Raw genomic sequence first — 11,243 nt, 5'->3', positions numbered from 1 at the left:
ACAATAGACCTTTTAATTTTTGTGTATTACCAATGTTACTGAAGCATACAAACTAATGTAAAAGATCAAAAGTGTTTTTTCCCACTCAAATACATGTTAATTTTCCCAATGGACAATGCGAACAAATCCCTGTAAAACTACAGTTTTTGTTGTAAACTAAGTTGTGGCTGCAAACCAGTTAGAGGTGGAGTTTGCTGTTGGCCGCTTTTGGTGCGTAATGGTGCCTCTCTCAACTAGCATAATACATGAAATGTTGCGCCATGTTGAATTTCATAGCAACAAGGAAATGAAGAGTTTTGTGTCGAATTGATAACTTTTTCACCCAAACTTATCAAGCTGTGGCTGTTGGGAATACAGTCCTTTCTGTTGATATGCGTGACCCACTTCTGTCTAATGTCCATGTCTTCTGCTCGTCCATGTAAACCTGGAGGTCTCAAACGGCCTTCATGAATTAAAGATCTTTGTTCTTTTCCACTGCTGTTAAAACAGTTAATAACAGCGCAAGTCTTCTTAGAGTTGATTGAAACTGGTTAACAATAACCAGTTAAAAGCAAAAATTCACCAAATTTCATCAGAATTACATGGTAAAAGGTAAAGACACCCAAGTCCCACAGCAAAAATGGCGGAGACATGTAGTCTGACTTGCTTTCAAAGGGAGCCGCTAGGCATTGGGTAAACCACACCATGTTGGCATCCACCTCAACGTAAACAATAATTTATTCTATTAATTCATATTGAGGTTGGACAGGAAGTGCTGCAACAGAAAACATGCTGAAATACCGGAAAGGAAAAGGGAGTTACAGGGAAACGCTAACCAACAAGGCCAAAGAACATCACCTCCAGATATTAGTGTGATAAATATTGTGGAGCCTTGTCTAATTAAAACCAAGAAACAGAGCAATGACATGAGAATCAACCACAGGTTGCCATAGCGACGTCTTTACCTACCTGGTCTGTGGGGCCTAAACTGCAGATCAGTTTGGAAATGATAAATTCTTGGAAGCTCATGTCCAATTTACAAACAGAAGGTGCAGGACCTGCACCAAAGGTCACACTTCTCAGGTAAGTGACGCTAGACCTGGTAGGAGCTAGCTGTAGCTAGCTTTCATTAGCCATCATTTCTAATGCTGATGTTTTGATATTAACCACAAAAAGTGTAAACATTTACTATCACTTACAGCAACAGCATAAACTATGCAAAGATACAATGTAGTGGATCATTTTTATTTGTAGTCAAAGAGTAAAATGAGGGAGACTAAAACAACTGTCCAAGATCTGAATATTTGTTCCCATTTATTAAAGTTACTCCCTTGTGGGTTCTAGTCTTAAACTTTAGATGGGTTACATAAGGTATAATTTAGATATTACACAAGGCTAGACATTTTGCTCACAGGTATACTAGACCTGCAGCTCTCTTCTATGAGTAGCCTTGGCTTTCAAACTAAAAGTCTGTTTCTATTCCTGTGATGTGGAAAATATGGAACATCATGGAAAGTCTGATCCCAAATGGGCGAAGGCAGACTTGTACAGAATGAAAATCGACTTATTTAATCCCATACAAAAGGACAAACTGACCATCTGCCATACCGACCATTTTCCTGTTAGACCTGACCTGATATGTTTCCAGGACCAAATGTTTATTTCTTAGTCTCACTGGCTCATAAAACTCAGTAGATCGCTGGTGTTTATTTATGAGAAATCAATGAAAGCCTATTCTTCGTTTACACAATTCTCTCCTTTACGAATGGAACAGTCAAACACGGAACAACCCTCCAGCATTGTTCTGATTTTCCTGGTAAAGATGACTCTATAGGGATTTTAACTCACATCAAAGCTTTCCAACCTTGTGAGGTATGCATACAAGGCTGGATGATCCAGTGGGCATTATTGGCACAGGCCCAGGGGCCCATGTCTTCTTAGGGCCCATTTGGAGACTAGTGGGGCCCACATAGGCCATACATCAGCAGTTTGAACATGAAACAAGATGTACATAAAAGCCAGATAGTTACACTACAGTGTCTAGTAAATTGCTACCATTGGCCGAGAGATGTTAGAAATGTTGTTTCACAGTGTATCATTCACAATTTTCACCATGTTGTGCTGGGGAAGGGCCCCTGGGCCCAGGGGACATTCTGGGCCCAGGGGCCTGTGCACCTTTAATCTGGCCCTGTATGCATATATTGCAAAATTCATCTATTTGGTCCGTTATAGCAAGGGGAACTCATCCTGATGGAGCAGGTAGAGGTTTGGCGGAGCGGGAAGGAATAACAACGGATCTTGATGAAGGAAAATGGCGTTGATACAACACTGGACGATACGCCGCCTACCAGGTGAAGGTACAGTTAACTAAAAGCAACCGAGAACCAAACCTTCCCTTGGATGTCTGGCTGGATGGAGAGATGTTGATTGTGATGGTGTGTTTACCTGTTGAGGTCTACTTTTGTACAAAGAAATGGAAAAGAAAAGTTTGACAACTGCAGAGAGCTGACTGAGTCAGTTGGAGGGAAAGAGCATTGTGGTGATGAGTTGGACGGATTGCGAATAAAATGTTTCCGATTTCCATCCATTGATTTTTTTTCCAGCCCTGGAAATGAGTGTATTGAACCTGCAGAAACTATCTGGTGCTGCACAGACCAGCAGAAGATCCATAGCATCATACAGCACTCACTGATGGATCCGAATATTTAGACATCGCCTGTGTTCCTCCCTGCTAAACAATCCCCTCCCCCATATCTCTGACTTGAAAGTTAGTTATTTATTTGTGGCCCTTGTCATCATATATTTTTAAAAATTTTTTTCCAGATGTTTACATCACTTTGTTTTACCTCTGCAAAGACTTTTGTATTTTCTAAAACCTGACTGGACCCACTTCGACACAAGAGGGCGCTGTTGCTTCACTTGCAATGAAAGAAGCGCATGTCAGTGAACCACATGGCAACTTTTATTTCCACCCTGCTCTCCTTTCAGATATATTAACATTTGTTGCTTCTATAACATGTTTACAGGTATATTAACACTGCATTGCATAGTGTCACTGCAAAGTACATTCCAGCAAAACGACACGAGGACTACACCAGTGCAGTCGATGCAAAACTAAACCCATTTTACGTCAAAACAAACTGCTCAGCAAGAGAAAATAATCACAGCTGCAAGATGTCATTAACTAACAAATGATATGACACTTCTTACATGTAGCTGAATTCAAGTTTGAGTATGAAATATAGTGGAGTGCATGCATGCAGTACAAAGCAACGTTCATATCATGAAATTCCTTCAATGGACCAGACATTGTTGACAGCAAGCAAAATGAAACAAGTGCTCATTTAACATGGTAGGAAAATTATGTTTATGTACATATTGAGGAGGAAAAGACCAGCAGATCCTCAAAGAACAAAGTCAAAATAGGTTTAATCTGAAAAACAATCGATCCTGGACATCTTCTGGCTTCAACACAACTTCAGATGGAATTTCTTAGTGGCGTCCATCAGAGCAGGTAGTTATATATGTTGATGCAGGAATCTATTGGACACCTCATGTTCCTCTCCGAACTACCTGAAGGAATGTCGGAAGTGCAGACTCCTGCGTTTCAGCTTCTCTGGGTTGTGAGACGCCATATGGGAAAATTCCCGGAAGATGTCAAGGTAGGTGGCGTCTCCTGAGGAAGAAAAACAACATGAAATGGCGGTGAAAGTCACAGACCAGATTTGCTTTGAGCAGTCTTTTATATGAAAGCTTGCAAGCTAAGGCGGAAACGCAGAGCGGAGGAAGGCCCCCAAAACCGGCTGAGGCACCATGAAGCTTCTCGTCTTTCAGCTTTTCCAAATACTGAGCTTTTGCTCTTCTCGTCACCACGGTAACCAGTGAATCTGCATCTGCAACAAAAGCAGCTCAACTCCTTTGTGTCTGTGAGAGCTCCTGGGCTTGGCTAATTAATAAAAGGGGATGAAGATTCCTGAGTGAGAGTTTGAGACTTGTTGCGGATGGGAAACTGTTAAAACATGAAGGAATTTGCTGCTTTTTCTGTGTATTATCACTGCATTAAAAAAAAGAGGGGGTGGTGGTCAGCTAGTGCAGAATTATCTAATTATCTACCAGATTTTCTACTGCTTCTGACAAGTATTTTAACTCTTTCACTTCCTGCACAACGAGATTCGAGGCCCTGTTAGCTCCATCGTCTTAAACCTGCATTCAAATAAGTCAAATAACAGAAATGGAAAACTCGTCTCTGATCAAAAACTTTTGTTTTGTGTCTTCTATTTGGTTAATAATCCTCAATATTAAACATAAACATGTTTCTTCTTTGTATTTTAACATAGGGAATATTGTGAATTAGGAAAGAAAAAAAGCAGCCTGAAGCTCGAATGTCAACACCTAATGTTTAATGAAAATGAAAAATAATTCCCCAATAGGAAATTCAATGTAAATTTAATGTAAAGTGATTTGAATAGTCTTGTACATGAAAGATGCTATACAAAAAAAAAAAAAAGAAAATCTGCATCCGACTGGACTCATGGAAGTCCATGAGCCCCTACCTATGATACCCTCTACTGTTTGATTTTGTGCTTGTGTTGTTCTCACTCTCATATGTAAGTCGCTTTGGATAAAACAGTCTGCTACATGAATGTAGAACAGAATAGAATAGAATATGTCTGCTTTGAAGTTGGCCTTTTTAACATGAGTTTATGGGGATTGACTCCCTCTTGGAGCCCCTTGTGGATGAGGGGTGAACTGCAGTTACTGGCACTTTATCACAGGCTTCACTTTTACCCGCTGGAGGTTCCTGCTAGAGGTCGGTGCTTAAACCAGTTGACACCTTCATGCAACTGCCAGAAACCATTGGAGCCCCAAATGCTGCTTGGCTTTTTAGCTTCTTCCCACAAGCAATGCATTCTGGCTTTTTTTGTCCCGTCTCTTGAATAAAACCAAATTTAGGGTAACTATGAACATGTAGCTTTACTTTTTACCTGCACTGTGACATTTTTCAGACATGTTTCATCATGGTGGAGGAAAAATCCAGAAGCAGGACATGAACTACTCCCCTGATGTAGCTTCCCCAGCTCACTAACCTCATTTAAACACACAGTAAAGCCTTGTAAGTAGCTCTTTATTTTTGACGAGGAAGTTTAAAAAAGTTGTTTTCAGGGTTATAAAATGATGGTTGTATATGTAACCTCAGCTTGGCTGTACAGCTGGAGTCTCATGGACCTGTGCTCCTTGGAGACCCCCTTAGGGGGTCAGGAACCCCAAGCTGGGAACCACTAGCCTTCACCTAATCCCTACATGGTTATATTTTAGTTTTGAAACTTCTAAATCCAGGTTTATAACCTTTTTTTTTTTTTTTTTAACTTATGTCATGCGTGGAACTACATTGTGTCCTGTAGTTTATCTAGATGGTTGCTTGCTTTCAATCATTCTAGTTATTTCCATTTGATTATCATTTTTGAACACCTTGCTTCACCATATTTCTTCTTATGGTCTATGCAAAGCCCACTAAACGGCTTTTTTGTACAAAATGCACAACACAAATAAACTTGCCTTGTTTTATAGAACATCTGTGGAGAGAACTGAAGATGGTTGTGACCCCTCATAATGGCTTGAGAAGTTCAGATTTGATTGAAAGTATATTATCTTCATTTTTTTTAGCACACTTTAGGAGACCAAATTATTTTAGAAAGTTCAGGAAAAGAAAACAAACTTTAAAAGACAAATTAATCAAACAGAATAAAGTAAAAGACAGTTAACATATGGACAAGTTAGAGGTAAAAGGAACTATGACATGCAAAAGCCAAATGAAAGAAAACAGATGAGTTCAGGAGTAAAGGTTTAAAAGATCCTACCATGAACATGATGTGTAGACAGTACACATATCTTTCCCAAAATTAGGTCAGTTTGGCGTCACAAATGTGCAATTAAAAACCATTACTTAGCTGTAAGTGTTATAGTTTAACAATTATAACTAGAAAACAAATGTATGTTGCAAGTTAATAATCAAACACATTACTCCTGTAACACATACCTGTTCCTTACAGAAATAGGCTCTGTTAATGCTGTTGGGTAAAGTTAGTACAAGTTAGTATAAGACAGAAAAGAGACCTTAGAAATAAAGCACGGATGCAAAGGGAAAGGTTAGTGTTGAGTTACACATTCTGTTTATTTTCAGTATCATTTTAAAGCACACTGGAAGGAAACGTAAGCATTGAGTAGTGTTAAAATGCACAACTACAACATATTCAGACAGGTTTTCTTGCTATAGTCAAAGAAATTGTACAGATAACAGTCAGACAGAAAAATACAAGAAAGTTAGAAAAATTACATTATAGAAGCAATAAGTGTAAATGTTTTTTTTTTTTTCTTTGCTTATATACACAACAGTCACTGCAGACACACTGAGCTGTACAAAATGTAATCCTTCAGTGGCTGAATGCAAATGATTGTTCTGTCAATCACAACATCATTCAACTTGTAAAATCAGTGAACTCTGTTGTCAGCCGGTAAACCACATACTGCACAAGATAAGAAAAGGCTGCATTGAGAGAGCGGAGTGTTTGTCAAAGTGCTTTTAATCTATCGCTGACTAAAACGGATGATTGAGTTGCTCTTCATGTTACTGCCATGAACTTTAAAAACATCTAGCTGATAAATACAAGCCAGAAACTGTGCAAGTCATTAGGGAGCTCTGATCTATACTAAGGCTTTATCAGCTGTTTTTTTTTTTAATCATTATTTTACATTTATTAATTTCCCTAAATAATTTACAAAGCGTCAGTATATTTTTGTTTAAGGATCAATTAAATTATACTCAAATTGTTAAACTATTGATGTTAGAGTAACTGAATGTGTATGCTCCACATACAAAGACTAGCGTAGCTTACTAAGGCTAGCTAAGAAATAGTATAGTCAATCAGGCTAATGGCTGTTCAGTTTGAAAAAGCATAAATTTAAAGCTAAAACTGATCAAAATCCAATGCTATTATCAGCATTTATATTTTTGAAGACTTTTTTTTTTTTTTTTTAAAGGATAAGCTCCAAACAGTTTGAGACAACCCTTTGACTGTAAATTTACTGTACTAATCAGAATCAAGCTAATGGGCTGTGTTAGGAATAGATAATGCATAGCTAGCAAGCTAACAAGTTAATAAGCGTGTGATTATAGATAGTTTCATTTTGTAAATAAAATCTGTCCGTAAAACATTTAACTGAACTTAATTAAGCTTGACTGTCAGTCTAAACAACAGTGGGCATAAAATATCTCAAAAAAGAGAGGTGAAAGATGCTGGGAGACTGGCTAACATTGTTAGCATGTTGGTTCTGTTTTGAGAAGAAAGTTGCCTAACTTTTTAAGCAAATATTTCATCTACATGTACATCTAGAAATACATAAAACAGGCTAATTATAGTTTGGTTTTCTGCTTTTGTGTAGTTTTAAAGATAAAAAGTTTTTTTTTCCCCCCAAAGGTTTAGATGGCAATAATCTCATTAGCAAGATTTTATAGACTATGAATTCTGAAAGTTTCACAACTTATTCTCCATAGACAATGAAGATTTTTTCCCCCCCCCAATAAAGTTATAAGCCTAAACTGTACTTAAATGTATAAAAACTTTGGTTAAGCCCCCAATTACATCACAGTAAGTTTTACAATGTCCTTGCTGGAAAAAATGGTTCTGGTTATCCATCAATGAAATACAAAAAAACATAACCAAAATATACTGGTTTTCTGAAAAACTGCTGGTTTTCTTTGGTCTAAACTAAACCCCAACAGTCCATGGCATCTTTAAAAGACAATCAAAATCTTTGAAAAAAGATAATTGGTCATTTTACTGCAGGCCAATTTGGTCTTATATGATGCAACATTTTCTTCCGCTCATACTGCATCGCTAATATTAAGCTTCGTATCATATAGGAGAAAAAAAAAAAAGTCGCTACCCTGTCAGTGGAAGATGGCAGAAAAAAAAAAATCAGTATTTTGTTCCACTTTTCCTTATTTCTCCCCTAAAATTTAATTCATGCACTGCTCTTAAGATTTGGCAGTGAATGATGTGAATATAAAAGTTACTCAACAATGTTAACTGTCACATATTCACAAACACCAGGTGAAGAAGGTATAAAACAAAAGGATACAAAAACAACAGGGCTTACGAGGACTTGAGCAACTTCTACCCGTGCATTAGAAACAAAGAACAAATCTAATACAGGGCTAATTGTCATACAACACGCCACCAAAAGCAAACATTTTAACAAATACTGTACAGTATACCTTGTGTGATTTATCAAAAAACAGTCCATCTTCTAGAATAACTCCACCAACAAGTGATTAAATATAAAGAAACATCAGAGAATTTCTTATGAGAAAATAATACTGGTGCAGTGTGTGAGTGCCCAAGAAAATAAACCCTAACAAAATATATCCAGCTTAAAAAAATACCATCTGCGCTAAAAATTGTTTACCTAAAAATTTTTACCACATTGTTGGTAAAAATCATACAAAAAAATAGTGATTATCTGCAGTGAATTAGTCATTGCACTATTGCTCAGAAAATGTAGTCTTTAAAAAAAAAAAAAAGCATGTAAAATCACTGTTGGTAAGAAAAAAAAGTGCATCTATTTGCTTTTAATGAATCATAAAAGCTTCACTTGATCAATCTCTCGATCAAAGCAGAGAAATGATTAGAAAAACCATTTTCCTTCATTCACAGTTATTGCTAGCGTCACAGTTTTCCCTGGTCGCAGTCACAAACTCTAAACAAAGCGCTAACCCACCCTGTGATCATACAGCAGAACTTCATATAAATATTTAGATAAAGCAAAAAAGTATAAGTGTAACTGATCATTGATAAGCCGGTGAGGAGGCTGCACTAGTCTGGAGTTGTCAGGTAAGCTACAAAACAATGTACAGTGGTGAAATGGGAGTAATGGCTGGTGGTGGAGGCAGTAAATTCACCTGCGTGTATTTCCAGTTAATGTGGCTGTCATGGCTGTACGTCTGGTTTTAAATGTACCATCTCCACTTCCACTGAGGACAACAAGCTGGCTGCTCCCTGCAGCTTTCCGAAACCCTGAAATCCTTTTTAAATTATTCGTTTTTAGCCTGATGGGACATAAAAGAACTGTCTGGAACAAAAACTTCCTCCTCAACATCTGTTCCTGCTGTTTACTGGGAAAAAAAGAGGCTGAAGATGGCTTTCAGTTTTGTGTTTGTCCCGGAGAAGTGTAGAATAAATACACACCGGTCCACTGGTGGGACTGGAGACTTTATCTGTGGGTCAAACATGTCTTCCTGGAAGTAGTATAATGTACGTGTAATCACGTCAGAGGGATGATTGAACAACCGAAACATCCTCAGTCTTCATCATGTGCAACTTTCTCAACAACTGAGTAGAAGGAGAGTAAAAGTATGGCACACTCCATGTTTTATAAAGCCAAAACAGCGACATTAAAGGGAATAGCATGCTAAAAGTGCGCTTTAACATGCGGTAAAAACAGCAGACTCTGGCTAATATCAGAACCCTCAATGTTTAGGTTTTTATCACAAACAATCCGCTCAGCTACAGAGAAATCAGGTTTAAACCATCATTTTGGTCAGTTCCTAACACCAATACCCGTGTGTTGTGATTTAGAGTCTTAAACTATGGCCTTAAATCGGTAACGTCTATAGCTTTGGGAGGTTTACTTGCAACAGAAGTGCTTGTGAGCAAGCCTTTTTATCTTCTTTGCACTTTTAGAGCCACACAGGGGAATGAAACCCAATGCAGTTGGGAGGAAAGAGCTGCGGCAGGTCTTTGCTTCAGATAAACCTGTGAAACGTCCAAACAGAGGGCACGACTGCTCTGTGCCGACGGCATAACCAGTACAGTCACTGTGGTGATCAGTACCCTGCTGAAACTTGCCCTGATTTTTATTTTTTTTGGTTAAATTTGACATCATCAAAGGAGATTAACGCTGAGTTTGTAGTTGGATCCTGAGCTGACTGCAGGCAGGTTTAAATGCGAACAGGCTGCACAGGGACGGGAAGCACAGCACATACTGATATAGAGAAAAAGATAATCTAGTGAATAATCTTTTTGTTTTGTTTTTTTTAGATGAAAGGAAGTCAATGTGTCTAAATCTGAGACCCCAGACATGTCTGGTCATGTGCATACTGGCACCCCCTGCACTGGTTCTGATTAGCAGCCTGCTATATGAAGACAGATAAACTCCTGAATGCATTTCTTATACTGCTGCTCAGTGGGGCTGCTGACTGGGTATTGACCTGGCTGTCCGAAGGGTCCCTCTGACTCCCGCATCTCCTCGTTCATCCTGGCCAGACGCAACCTGCCCGGGAGAGTGGGGAAAAAAAAGAAAAAAAGAGGAAAAGCAGAATGGTGGTTACATGTAACATTGGAGCGAAGAGCTAGATATGCAGAGTGTTTGCTAGGAAACATACAGTGTGACAATGTCTGCGTTGGCTTGCTGCACAGCTATACTGAGAGGGTCCTGGCCGTCTTCATCCCCATCATTCTGCGTGGCTCCTCTTTTCAGGAACAAACACACCTGCCTGGAAGGACAGAGAAAACAACATGCAGCTGATTGGCAGGAGCCACACTGACCAATCAGATCCAGCGGATTTGAAAGCTTCTCTTTCAGTCCTTCCCATCAAACCTCCTAGACTGTAAACCCACAATTCTCACATGTACAAAACACATTTATACAGACATAAAAAATATAAATGCAACACTTCTGAGTTTGCTCCTGTTTCTCATCAGCTGCACTCAAAGATCGAAAACTTTTTCTTCAAACACAGAAGAACATTTCCTTTAAATACTGTTCACGAATCTGCCTTTCTCCTTTACCGGGATAATCCATCTCACCTCGCAGGTCTTTCATGTGAAGATGCTGATTAAACAGCGTGATTCCTGCACAGGAGTGTCTCAGGCTGGGAGCAATGTTGTAGACCAGCCGTTTTACCAGACTGTTTTTACTGGACCTTTGCTGATGTGACAGAAGTGTTTTTGTTGCAGCATCGTCTGCTAATCTGCGTTGAAAGTACTTTTCCATTTGCAACTGGTTTGAAACAAGTATTTACTGGCAGTAAAGTTGTGATTGTAGTTTGGAGTGGTATACATAATCCAAATCTTATGAACTCTTCCTTTCCAGTGATGGATAACGCGTATGACTGAGTAAAATACATGTTGTCATGTTGGAATGATGTCATGTTCAATAAATCAAAATTTATTTATCTAGCACTTATTTATTTACATTTATTTAGC

The 11,243-nt window shown here is 38.5% G+C and overlaps 1 protein-coding gene across 1 annotated transcript in view; it reads right to left on the bottom strand.

The window, feature by feature from the left end:
- Positions 1–2,957: 2,957 nt before the first annotated feature.
- The window catches only part of acap3a (ArfGAP with coiled-coil, ankyrin repeat and PH domains 3a), an 87,092-nt gene continuing 78,806 nt past the window's right edge, over positions 2,958–11,243 (bottom strand). The window contains exons 22-24 of the mRNA XM_079239006.1: positions 10,421–10,531; positions 10,247–10,308; positions 2,958–3,655 (exon numbers count right to left, since the gene is read on the bottom strand). Of these exons, the coding sequence (XP_079095132.1) occupies positions 3,549–3,655; positions 10,247–10,308; positions 10,421–10,531 (280 nt within the window). The 3' untranslated portion in view covers positions 2,958–3,548. The remainder of the gene's footprint in view (positions 3,656–10,246; positions 10,309–10,420; positions 10,532–11,243) is intronic.

This window comes from Telmatherina bonti (assembly GCF_933228915.1).
Source record: "Telmatherina bonti genome assembly, chromosome: 4".
NCBI lineage: Eukaryota > Metazoa > Chordata > Actinopteri > Atheriniformes > Telmatherinidae > Telmatherina > Telmatherina bonti.
Note: the sequence above shows the minus strand (reverse complement) of the source record. Positions and strands in the feature narration are given on the sequence as shown.